Below are 13,263 nucleotides of genomic sequence, written 5' to 3' on the forward strand. Positions count from 1 at the left end.
GCTGAGGCAGGAGAATTGCTTGAACCCAGGAGGCGGAGGTTGCAGTGAGCAGAGATTGTGCCACTGCACTCCAGCCTGGGCGATAGAGCGAAACTCGGTTTCCAAAAAGAAAAAAAAAAAAAGAAATAGAGTGGCTAAAGAGAGCAATAGTATAAAGTGTGGATATGGTTGTTTGGGCCCAGGATCTCTTGTCTAATTGACACTGAGAAGATGAAATGAGAAGCAAATTCTCTTGATGACTCAGTGGTATCTAATCAATGTGTAACCACTCCAAAATGGGGCTGTCTTTTATACTACTAGCCCAGTGGTTTGAAACTGGAGGCAATTTTGCGGCCCAGGGGATATTTGGCAATGTCTGAAGACATTTTTGGCTGGCATACTACTGGAATTTACTAGGTAGAGGCGAGGGATGCTGCTAAACATCCAACAATGCACAGGACAGCTCCCTACAACAAAAAAATTACCCAGTCTCAAATGTCAGTGTTCAGAAATGCCTTGCTAGACCTAGACAAAGCTTCTAAATTAAAGGTGTAATTAAATAAATAAACTATCAACTACTTTTCAAGAAATGATAGCCCTAGGCTGGGCACAGTGGCTCTGGCCTGTCATCCCAACACTTTGAGAGTCCAAGGCAGGAGGATCACTTGAGGCCAGGAGTGCAAGGCCAGGAATTCAAGATGAGACTGGTCAACACAGAGAAACCTAGTTTCTTAAAAAAAAAAAAAAAAAAAAAAAAAAGAAGGAGAAATGATAGCGCTACATGGACACATTCTTCTATATTTCTATCCAAATTCGGACACTCTGTGACATCCCGCTCATACTCGGCTCACCCTAATTCTTTTCAAAACTGTAATGGTGAGTCCTGCAACAACTAAATCCATTTAGAATTTGAATAAAATTACTCAGATCTGACATTAATGTAACTGGATATGTACAACAATTTGTTTATAGATATCAAAAATTAACAAAATTGCTCTATGATTTATGCCATTATTATTTTATTTTATTGTTGAAAACACTAAAGTTCCAAGGCCATAGAGTAAGTCATTTGCAAAAATGGCATTAGACAAAGAAAAATCTTGATGTTGTGCCTTGCAGTTAGGCTACAAGGTATTCTTTTCCTTTGTTCATGTGTTTTTGCAGCTTAAATTTAGGACAAAGCTAAATTTCATTATTTCTCCAAAGGAGGTGATTACCTAAATCTGTCCCTTCTTCCTCCAGGCAGCACATACTACTATTTGTTCTTCTGATTCATTTCCCCTAGAAAGCTGAGAAGGAGTTTTATAATGATATTATTGCTTTTGTAACTGGTGTTTCCATTGTAATGCTATTACGGAACCAGTGTTGTGATAAATGATCTGTGTATAAGGGAAATCACTTTTACAAGACGTAGAAAATTAGACACGCTTCTGCTTTGCAATAACAATAAAAACCATGGTGAAAAAATATTCTCCAGTTTATTCCCATCTGTATCAGCAGGGAAGCTTTAGAAGATGGGTTCTCCCTAAAGTCTTCTAAACACGATTACTACCTACAAGTACCATGTCAAAATGCAAATTTCCTCCAAATCCTATTGAAGGCCACTACGTTCTTAAGCTTACCATGACGTGGGCCCTTTAAGAAAACCAGGCGCTTCAAACTCCACCCCTCTGCTGACTTGAAGCAGTGTGAGTCCGCCTTTCCAAGGCGGTTAGTTTTGTGGTGACGCTAAGAGAGAGTTAATTTGCCCCCTGCTCTGCCTGGAAGGAATGTTCCTGTTGCAATAAGCTCCAAAAGTGGAAGCTTTAAGATACTATGGAATAGGGAACAATAGAAACTTGTGAGGTATGGCAGCCAGCCCCACTCTTAAGATTCGATCACAGTGCTGAATAAAGTGGAAAGAATGTTGTTAAATCTGTTTCCCCCTGTGGTGCTGCTCCCTCCTAGCTTTACTCTTCCATTTCACTCCTCAAGTGAGCTTTCCAGAATCCGTTTCCAACTTAACTAGCTGATTGTCTGATGTACTAGATCCCAAAAAAGTGAGAGAACTAAGTTTCAGTGCAAATTAAACTGGATCACTTTTAACAGAATGATTTAGATTGCCTATATGTTTCTCAAGAGCAAAGCCAAGCATTTCCCCCCTCCTGCTACACAAACAGTGACAGAGTTCAGAAGCCCTCTAGCACTAAGCTAAACTACCTGGGAGAAATGGGGGTTTAGTTGCTGTTGGCATTTAAGCTGTTTGCTGAAAGCAGCCATCTTGGTGAAAGATGATGTCATTTGGAACACTTGGTGTTTTCGAGTTTATTCTGAGGTGCCAGTTTCCAAGAGCCATTGAATCACCGTTTAATCATGAGATCAAATTTAAGTTTAAAGATAACGAGGGAGTGGGAATAAGAATCATTCTTCCTTCTTCCTAACGCTTTAGAAATCTTTCAGAAAGTTCAACGCAACAGAAAACAAAATTACACTTTTTTTTTCTATTTTCTGTTTCCATGTGTTTGTTCTAATGTTAACTAAGCATGGGTAATAAAACTAGTCTGGTCAGTTTCACTTTCCAATTTTTATACATAAGTGAAAGCTGTTTTGTGTCAACAGGGCAAAGTGTTTAGAATCATCTCACCTGCTGGGCCAATTGCCTGCAAGCCTTTGGGAAGAGGGAGGGGGAATAAAAGTTTTTGATTTTTAATTTCTTAAACTGCAAAGCTAGAACCCTGAATTAGACCGCGTTGTAGTAATTACTGTTTCATTTTTACATGCTAAAGTTTTCTAGGAGTGAGCAAGAGGATAGCAAAGAAGGGTGATGTTGTACTCCCACTCAATCATTATTATTTGTATAGCATAATGTCATGTCCGCAGTTACTTTGGAAAATTGGCACTTAAAGAGGTGTTTCAACCTTCTGCTAAAAGTGTTTCGCTTTCCTTTTTTTTTTTCTTCATTAGATAAATGTTACTGTCTTAATCTTACTGCGTGACATGTGCTGGAAATGTTTGCAAAATGCAAAGAGAAAAAGAAAAAAAACAGTTGCACCTTGTTTAAACAATTGAGCGCAGTGTGGTTTATGAGGTTATTAAAGGGGGTGTGTGTCTCTCCCGCAAATTCTTTCTTAACAAGGTTAACCTGTGGCTGCTGTTGTTTCATCCTCCTCGGCCTCTTGTAGAGGAACTTTGTTCTCTTAGGTTTTTCCAAGCCTTCCCAGTCAAAAACACCTTGCTTTTGATAATATAAAACTGCGTGTATGTGTGAAACAGATAGAGGGAGACACGCGCACACACAGTCGGCGGAAGATGGGGCCACAACACGGTAGAGGATGGGCGCCGGAGCCCGGCTGACCTTTCCACGTGTCCCCGGCACCTGCGAGGCTGGTGGGGCATCAGGTTTCTTTTTTCTAGGGGCGGGCGCGAGCCCGGAAGAGGCTGGGCGGCCGCGGGCTTAGACCAGGGGGCTCATAGGCCCTCCCTTGGAACACGTGTGGCTGGCGAGCTGGTGGTGCGGGGGCAGTCCTTGGCTTTCCCGCACCCGCAGTGCCTGCGCGTTCCCAGCCCGCCCGTGGTCACCAGGCGGCGGCGGGCGGGTCCCGGAGCTTTCAGCCAGCTCTGCTGGGCGGCCTAGCGAGCGCGCCCGGCCCGGCTGGAGCAAGCCCCAGTGCAATACTGCCCAAGCCCGGGCGGGGTCTCTATTCTCTGGCAGAGGAGGTCCCTTGGCAGCGGGAAGCGCCCTCTCTTTCTCTCGCCGCCGCTCCGAGTCTGCGCCCTGGTGCCAGGCGCTCAGCTCGGCGCTCCCCTGTGCTCGCCCGGCGCCCACTCATTCGCAGCCCGGCCTTCGCCGCCGCCGCCTCCCTGCTGCTCCTCCTCCTTTCCCCAGCCCGCCGCGGCCATGGCGGACAGCGCCAGCGAGAGCGACACGGACGGGGCGGGGGGCAACAGCAGCAGCTCGGCCGCCATGCAGTCGTCCTGCTCGTCGACCTCGGGCGGCGGCGGTGGCGGCGGGGGAGGCGGCGGCGGTGGGAAGTCGGGGGGCATTGTCATCTCGCCGTTCCGCCTGGAGGAGCTCACCAACCGCCTGGCCTCGCTGCAGCAAGAGAACAAGGTGCTGAAGATAGAGCTGGAGACCTACAAACTGAAGTGCAAGGCACTGCAGGAGGAGAACCGCGACCTGCGCAAAGCCAGCGTGACCATCGTGAGTGCCCCCCGGGGGCGCGCCGCAGCGCCAACCTCCGCCCGGCCCGGGAGGGGCTGCACCCGCATCCAGGCAACCCCCAGTCTTCCCCAGATTCCCGGGGACCCTCTGAGAGCACACTCCCTGCGGGGACCTGCTGGCCTCCGGGAGGAGAGGGAGGTGTCCTTTCGGGGCCACGCGGGTCTGTCCTCCTCGGGGGGCTGAAGACCCTTGCGCGGTGCGGGGGAAGGCTACTGTGGCAACCATTCATGGTCCCTTTTGGCCTCTGAAGAAGAGGCCCCTCCGGGGCTGGGCTGGAGGCTGGCGGCGTGGCTGGGGGGCGGGGTAGGACTTTTTTCAGCCCTAGCATGCTTGAGGGGTGCGTCCAGAATCTGGGGAACCCCAGTCCGGGGGAGAGAGCGGAAGCTGGGATCTCTTACTGGGGCCTGGCTCGGAGTGTGGGGGTTCGCAGCTGGGCTGGGTACTAAGCTGGCATCTGGACGGCACTAGCTGGATCGCCCGGGTACGGGGCGGGAGAGAGTGGCCGGGAATCCGGGAAGTGGAGTTTTCTGGCCAGGATCGAGAGGGAAGGGCGGGTACCAAGCTAATGCTCCCACCTCCATTGGAAGCTCTTTGCCTTGGAGTGGGAGGGTGGACGGTTTACTGCGAGGAGAGTGCAGCATTCAGGCCTGGACAGGGCTGGGGCCCAAACCAGGGGAAGGGTAGCCACTGTGACTCCCTGGCTGAGCCAGAGGTACGTGTGTTCGCTCCATTCGTAGAGTGATTAGGAGTATCTTGCCTCTGAGTCTAGATACTGGAGAACAGGCCATCAGTTCTGTTTCTACCTGGTCCCTGGAGGCTGCCCAGAAAAGGGTAAGCTTGGGTCTGCAGGTCTCTCCTGGTGTGGCAGGCGTTTAGAAAGGCCCGTATAGCAGTGATGAGGCGAAACGTAACTAGAAAAAGTACACTGTGTACTCTCACCTATCATCCCTGCCAGCTCACCACATCATTAACATGCAGGATCCCCACACAGACAACTGTATTCAAATCAGAAGTTTCCCAGCCAGGAGGAGAGAAGAAAATGTCAAGAAATCAAGGGGGATAAATTGCCATAGCTGCTGCAAAACAGCGGATTAGGCTGAACTTTGAAATAAAGAAAAAGGGTTGAATTTGGGGATGGAGGGTCCCATCTTGGAAATGGGGCAAGTTTAGGATGCCCCTTGTGCCGGGAAATAGCCTTCGGTGGAGGAGCCTGTGTATATATGTGCGCGAGTGTGTATACCCCCAATGCTGGCTCATACATGAGAACTAGATGGCATTCTTAATTTGTGTAGAAAGCAAGTTGCAGGGTAAGTGTGATCAGTAGCCTAAATAGCAGTTGATTGTAAAAAGAAACTTTTCATGTTCAAATCCAATTTTGGAGAATGGAATTGGAGCAACTTACATGTGAGATGGTAAAGTTCTTGAACTGCCCTTTTGGTAGGAAGGGGGGTGGGGGCGGGGAATTTGCAGAGGCAGCCACTTCCAAGCCTCCTATGCAGCTTTCTTGGCTGACAGAGATGTCTTTGCTGAGTAGGGGTTAAGAAGAGAGGGAAGTTGGTGGAGGCAGTTTATTTAAGATTTGAGTTAGTAAACGAGAGGGTTAGTCTCTTGGAGGTTGTGAACCATGGAAAGTAGTAAAACTTGCATGAAGTGAAATAGCCTTTTGCGTGCAGTAGGCAATTCTGGCTGGTTTTGTTGGGGAGGGAGGAATGAGGGATGCAGAGACTATCAAAGGGTTATCTGTTTGACACTTCGACCGTACTATAAGTAGGTTTGTAAACTGTACTTACACATGTTGGCTTTGCAGGAACAAATGTGTTCATTCCCGGTGTTTCAAACCAGAGGCCTTCTGAGTACTTAGCTCGAAAAGTGTATAAGGTGGTGGCTTTTTTTCTTAGCACTTACCCTTAACTAAAACTGACATCCAGCCGAATATACTTCGTGAAATGTCGTGCGGTGTTAATGAGTAAAGTTAAAATTGTTTTAGATGACACTGCACAAGTACCAGAAGCCTCTCAGTTCTTCTTTAATCTCTGACTAATATATTCAGGGAGACAAATAAAAAAGTGCTTGTGGTTCACCTGGTTTCCTAATACTTGGCAGTTGTTACTGAGGAGCTGAATGATAAATGCAGGAAATAGATTCCTTCAAGATTTTGCAGGTGTTAACTGACCTAGGATCCAGATTCTGTAGGGGTACGTTTGACCTCTCAGGTATGTAATGTGGGAGGAGAAATGTATGTGACTCCATGAAATTGGTCTGTGAATGCAGAGAGTCCATTGAACTACACTTTAGTAGTTTATATCAAGGTTAAGCTGTACAATCCCTGACATTGCTCACTTAAGCATTACCCTTGCTAGTGGCAGTCTAGGAAGTTTCTGATAATTAAGTGAAGACCTTGTTAGATTTTTCACTGTGAAAACACTGTTAGAGTTTTCACTGTTAATTTGAAGGGAAGATGGTACCATAATTCTGGTAATTGCCTTTCTGGCTCTTTTTAGTTCCAATGTGATATTAATGTTCACGTTCTTGGGCATTAAAGGTAATTGTGGCCTTCTTTTTCCTTGAGCATGTTCAGGAAGGCACATTGCCTTTTTGTCACTCCCTGGGGAAGAGACAGTCTCCCCCTGCTGCCACTTGTTTTTTTAATAGACTTTACTTTTTAGAGCACTTTTATCTTCAGAGTAACACTGAACATAAAGTACAGAAATTTCCCACATAACCCTTGCCTTCACACAGGCACGACCTCCTCCACCATCAGCGTCTTACATCATCGTGGTCCATTGTTAGTCAGTGAACCTGCATTGATACATCATTATCACCCAAAGTCTAGAGTTTACTTGGTCTTGTATATTCTATGAGTTTAGACAAATGTATAATGACATATGTCCACCATTATAGTATTACGCAGAGTTTTTCTGCCCTGGAAGTCTTCCATGCTCTGTTCATCGTTCCCTCCCTGCTAACTCCTGGCAACCACTGATCTTTTTACTCTCTCCTTAGTTTTGCCTTTCCCAGAATGTCATGTAATTGGAATCATACAGTATGCAGCCTTTTCACTTTGTAAATGCATTTAAGTTTCCTCTATGTTCCCCAACTCGTATGTCTTGGTTTCTGTTCAGGGTTAAATAGTATTTCATTGTTTGGATGGATCATAATTTATCCATTCACCTCCTGAAGGGCATCTTGGTTGTTTCCACCTTTTGGCAATTATGAATAAAGCTGCTGGAAATATTCATGTGCAGGGTTTTGTCTGGAAAGATATCAGTTCATTTGTTTAAATACCAAAGCGCATGATTGCTGAATTATATGATAAGAGTATGTTTAGTTTTATAAGAAATTGCCAAACTGTCTTCCAAAGTAGCTGCACTGTTTTTCATTCCCACCAACAATGAGTAAGAGTTGCTTTTGCGGGGCCGGGCGTGGTGTTTTACACCTGTAATCCCAGCACTTTGGGGAGACCGAGGCAGGCGGATCACCTGAGGTCAAGAGTTCAAGACCAGCCTGGCCAACATGGTGAAACTCCATCTCTACTAAAAAAAAAGTACAGGAAAATTAGCTGGGGGTGGTGGTGCATGCCTGTGATCCCAGACTCCCTGGAGACTGAAGCAGGAGAATTGCTTGAACCCTGGAGGCAGAGGTTGCAGTGAGCCAACATCACGCCACTGCACTCCAGCCTGGGCAACAGAGCCAGACAACGTCTCAAAAAAAAAAAAAAAAAAGAGTTGCGGTTGCTCACCAACATTTGCTGTTGTCAGTGTTCTGGATTTTGACCATTCCAATAGGTGTATAGTAATATCTCTGTTACGCCCTTTTTAAAGCCAAGTCCAAAGGCTAATAGAAGCTCTTAACCAATGATCTCTTCTGGTATGTAAGTGGCTATTCTGGTCAAACTACCCATTTAATGAAGGACTAGTTTCATGGGCCTGTGTTCTCAGTATCTGTACAACAGTGGTAAACATCATCTGTGGGAGAGAATCAACTGTAAGAAGTCTTTCAGTCGTGTCCACAAGTGCCTGGTGCACCTGTGAGTTATAGCCTGCCCTAGGCCATTTTATTTGGGGCTTAAAAGTGGAATAGAATATTTTGAGTGAGTATTCAATTTTCCCCATTAAGTCAGCAGGGGAATCAGGCTCCTGATTACAGATCATAATTTCTTTTTTTTGGAGTGGGGGAAATAAACAAATGCATAGTCACCTTTTTGAGTAGCTTTTGTATGTTAGGCCAGATCTGTTTGTCCTATGAGTGAGAATATGACTGTGAATTATATGATTCAGTATAGTGAGGGTTATCGTGGGGTGGTGGTCTTAGGGGTGGTGGTCTTAGAGAAGGTGAGGAAATGCAGTTGTGGGCAGTAATTGGATGGCTTCAAAGTTCTCAACTAGTTGCTGACATTCTCCGTGTATAAGCAGGGCCTCAGGTGGTTCTCTAGGGTGTGTACCTCTTCCAGGCAGTTTCAGACCTTTGGTATGTGTTTGGTTTGGAAATCACGGCCTATAATAAATCACTGATATGTAAGTGTCTCTCTGACTGTAAAATTAATCCTTTATTGTAGAAGTTTAGGGAAATACAGAAGTACAAGCTGTTTTGAAGTTATAATAGAAAAAAATACATTGGTCTGGCATGATTAGAAAACCTGGCTATTTTAAACATCAGTGTAATGGTTTCATTAACTGGTAAAAACTGCCATATAGTTGATGTTGTATGTCTTGGATTATTTACTCTGGAAGCCTAATATGTTATTTTCAATTTTTAAGACTTCTGTCAGACTCTGAAGATAGAAATCGATATTGCCTGTATAAATGTGACGATGAGAGTGTGATATCTTTTTCCCCCCGTTTAGAAAAGTATTTCTTAGATTCTTACGGAAACACCCAACTTTAGACACAACTTTGAGGAAAATATGACCTCACAGTTAGGTCTAACTGTACACAAGTCTTCTTAAAGAGGCCTTTCTCATATTTCTTCAGCATTTACAAGTTTTTCACATTTGTAAGTATCTTCTGTGTGTTTCATATATTCTATTTGTACTTAATTTTAAAAAAACTTTTTTGTTTTTGTTTTTGTTTTGTGACAGCTTTACTCTATTACCCAGACTGGAGTACAGTGGTGTGATCTCAGGTCACTGCAACCTCTGCCCCCCAGGTTCCAGTGATTCTCATGCCTCAGCCTCCCTAATAGCTGGGACTGCAGGTATGCACCACCATGCCCATCTAGTTTTCTTTTTTTTTTTTTTTTTGAGACGGAGTCTCGCTCTGTCGCCCAGGATGGAGTGCAGTGGCCTGATCTCAGCTCACTGCAAGCTCCGCTTCCCGGGTTTACACCATTCTCCTGCCTCAGCCTCCCGAGTAGCTGGGACTACAGGCGCCCGCCACCTCGCCCGGCTAGTTTTTGTTTTTGTATTTTTTAGTAGAGACAGGGTTTCACCGTGTTAGCCAGGATGGTCTCGATCTTCTGACCTCGTAATCTGCCCGTCTCTCGGCCTCCCAAAGTGCTGGGATTACAGGCTTGAGCCACCGCGCCCGGCCTAGTTTTGTATTTTTAGTGGAGATGGTGTTTACCATGTTGTCCAGGCTGGTCTCAGAACTCCTGGCCTAAAGTGATCCACCCACCTCTGCCTCCCAAAGTGCTAGGATTTCAGGCGTGAGCTACCACGCCCAGCCAAAAGCTAAAATTTTAAAGGTCATGACAGTCTTTTACAGTGCTGTCCTATTTGCTAGAGATGGGGAATCATTAGAGAATCCACAGTATCTGGTTTGTGGTGACTCTTGTTCGGGACCAGAGAGGCTGGTCTACAGCAAAAATCGGAGGTAGCCATTGCTTGCTTACAAATATTCACTGACTCCCCATTGCCCTTGGATTCAGGTAAACCTTGTGGTGGTTTACTAGGCTCTGCATGATTGGAATGTCCTCCTTGCTTCACAGCCACACCCCTTACATGCATTTAGCCCAGGGTGCATTCTCTAAGCTCTCACTTCACTCCTTTACTACTAGCACCCAGAACTTCAGTAGGTTTCCTCTGGCTCCTCAGTGGTGCCCCTCGTCCCCTGAAATGTTCTTCTGTATTCCTCCCCTCCTTTCTACTTTGTTAGTTGAAGTAGACTGTATTGCCTTCTTCACCTGAACCCCTTCCTGGTATGCCCTGATACTTCCTCTTTGTCAGCCACACACTGGGGTATGCACCTGCTTACGTGGTGCCGCAGACCTCCCTCTGTCACTGACACTTGGCTGCAGAGATCTTTCCCAGTTCATGTGTAAATTTCTTTGGGGGCAGAATTTGCCTTGTTCATCGCATTCCTCAGAGCTTGGCATGGGGAAAACGCTCAGAAATTTGTTGAGCTGGCTCCAGAGGCACGGGTGTGTGTGTACTTGTTTCTTTCTGCCATGAAGGTGCCAACACTCTCTCCAGGACCTTGTCTTCATAGAGCCACTCCCCTGCCACAACAGCAAAGACTTTCTTTACCATAGTTGATGAAACAGACCAGATATGTGAATGGATACATTGTATACTTTGGGGGACCACTGCAATCAGTGTGCCCTTGCCTTCTTGCTTTGGATGATGTGGGCTACCTTGTAGCATATACCTGGGTGCTCCTGATAACATTTTATCTGAAAGAGGACAAAGTATTTTCAGGTTCTCCTTTCTAAGTGTTTCTGAGTAAGGCTTGAAGGACAAAGTAGCCCCGTTGGAAGTGTTCAGATTTGCTGCTTTGGTTTTGGTGATGGTGACAGATCATTCCAGGTGTTTCCTATGACTCTTTAATGTTGAAATGCCCCACTGGGAAACAACTCTGGCCCATTGCAGGAGGATGCATTAATGCAAATAAATACTGGTGACTTGTAGCAGTGATGGGGGAAGCATCTGAAAACAGGGTAGGGGGATTGTTGAATTCTTATGTCTGCTTGTGTCTTGCAGAGACACAAGTGTCACCACAGTGTATTTTTGTGTGTGTGTTTTCCTTAAATCATGCCTTGCCAAAATAATTGTGTTTACACTTCAAAATGCTAATACAAACTACCGAACTGCAGTCAGGCTGAGTAAGGAATAATAGTAATCTTTTCTGTCCCCTCTGTAGACTTTTTTCCTTAGTGGGTAGGTGTTGCTTTTTGTTTTCAATCACAATGTGGTTGTTTTCAGGTATATTATTGTCAAAGTTGGCAGAGTAAATGTTCACAGGTTCAGTATGTTCCTGCTTGGTGGTGGTTGCAATTTTTCTTGACAGAGGAACTAATCCTCTGGAAAATATTTTTAATTGTCAGGATCTTGGCATGGCATTAACTTGCAGATACTTCCTACTTCTCCAAGGCTGTCAAATTTTCTTATCTTTTATGGCTGTGAAATCCACAGCTTTGAAGTTTATTCCAACCCTGATACTAGTAAATTGCAAAGGTCACTTCATGTAGGTTCTCTCTTTAGGGATAAGTATTCTTTTAAAAAGGGTTAACAATATGATTGATGGTCATTTAGAATTAACCCTCCCCTTTACTTATTGTTTCCTAGATCAGACATATGGAGTGCAATGTAATGATTACAGTTCATTACAATACTTATTTGTTTTTTTGCTGGGAGATTTTCTGGTCTCCGTCTCTGCCCCCGCCTTTGTTTGTTCAGTAAGGTACAAAATGGCATGTAATAAATAAAATAAATATAGCCTCAAAGAAGCAGGATTCAGCCGTCAAGTGCTTATAATACTGTGTGCTAGATAGAAATATCCAAAAGGAATGTTAGGGCTCTCCCAGTAGCATAGCGAGGATAATACTAGACTTTCATTCAGCCTGGCACTGGCCTGGTGCTGTAGGGAATACAGAGCAGAGGGAAACAGTCTTTCTCTCCAGCTTTGGGGCTTGTGCAGTGCATGCAGAAGGAACCAACACCCACATGGACGCAGGAAGGGAAGCTTAGGCCGACTCCTGTAAGGGTTCCCAGGGAGGGGAATTTTACCTTGCAGCTTCCCAAATGAAGTTCATTTATCTCTGTGAATATCTTTAAGGAAAACAGTGTATCACATTCATTCGCAGTTTAATTAGCTTGTAGTTTATTTTGTAAGGCAGAGATGGGGAGAGCTGTTGCTCAATTTATGCTGAGGTGGCACCGGGAGGCTTTTGGTTTGTTTTTAATTTTCGTTTTTATGTGGTGATGATTGAAAAGAAATGTCATTGGTATTTTAATTTCATAATCTGCATCTGTCAGTACATGGAAATTATCTAGGTGGTTTTTTCCCTCTATTCCTGTTATACTCTGAGGCCCACCAGTGTTTCTTTTGTGGAATAATGGTGGATAGACTGAATTTCTCAAGTTTTTAATCTGAAACTATCCAAAAGCAAAGACTTCTTGCAGTAAAATTAGAGGTACTATTTTATAGGCAATTTTGAATTCTAGTTTTTTACAAAAGCTGTGCTGATTGATGGGCTAATCTTCCATGCATCTGTTCCAGATCAATCCAGCCTTGGCGGTGCCAGGTGTGTGTCCAGAGTGATCTGGGTAATGCTTACCAGGGCATCTCAGGGCACTGAGGATCAGATGAGGCCACTTGGTACCGCAGAGCAGAGTTGGGATGTTCAGCCAGGCATAGGTCATCATTCAAAAAGTTTTCCATAGGAGGAAGGAAGAGGGTAAAAGAATGAAAGCAGCAGGGATTACGGGTGAACTAAAGAAAATTCTTAGAAATCTAGTTACCTGTGTTAAACATTTCATGTGTTGCTTCTATAAGTGAACAGTTTGAGTCTTTTGTGCTATCTGCTTGTCGAGATTGATTTAGAGAGGCTAAAAGGGACAGATTTGAGAGAAAAATAATTATACCTAGAGTTTCATATAGAAAACTTGTATGCAAGCTTGACTTTTTAAAAATTATCCTAATAGACCGGGTGCGATGGCTCACACTTGTAATCCGAGCACTTTGGGGGGGCCAAGGCGGGTGGATCTCCTGAGGTCGGGAGTTCGAGACCAGCCTGACCAACATGGAGAAACCCCTTCTCTACTAAAAATACAAAAAATTAGCCGGGCATGTAATCCCAGCTACTCGGGAAGCTGAGGCAGGAGAATCGCTTGAACCCAGGAGGCGGAGGTTGCAGTGAGCCAAGAT

The 13,263-nt window shown here is 45.0% G+C and overlaps 1 protein-coding gene and 1 pseudogene across 2 annotated transcripts in view; one reads left to right on the top strand and one right to left on the bottom strand.

The window, feature by feature from the left end:
- Window positions 1–3,858, bottom strand: part of LOC105545406 — an 18,332-nt pseudogene extending 14,474 nt beyond the window's left edge. Inside the window, exon 1 of the transcript XR_001006913.1 lies at window positions 3,774–3,858. The product of XR_001006913.1 is annotated as a keratin, type II cytoskeletal 8-like (transcript). The remainder of the gene's footprint in view (window positions 1–3,773) is intronic.
- The window catches only part of CCDC6 (coiled-coil domain containing 6), a 117,598-nt gene continuing 107,258 nt past the window's right edge, over window positions 2,924–13,263 (top strand). Inside the window, exon 1 of the mRNA XM_011988327.1 lies at window positions 2,924–4,159. Coding sequence (XP_011843717.1) covers window positions 3,857–4,159 — 303 coding nt within the window. The 5' untranslated portion in view covers window positions 2,924–3,856. The remainder of the gene's footprint in view (window positions 4,160–13,263) is intronic.

This window comes from Mandrillus leucophaeus, unplaced genomic scaffold (genome assembly GCF_000951045.1).
Source record: "Mandrillus leucophaeus isolate KB7577 unplaced genomic scaffold, Mleu.le_1.0 Scaffold327, whole genome shotgun sequence".
In the NCBI taxonomy this organism is placed as follows: Eukaryota; Metazoa; Chordata; class Mammalia; order Primates; family Cercopithecidae; genus Mandrillus; species Mandrillus leucophaeus.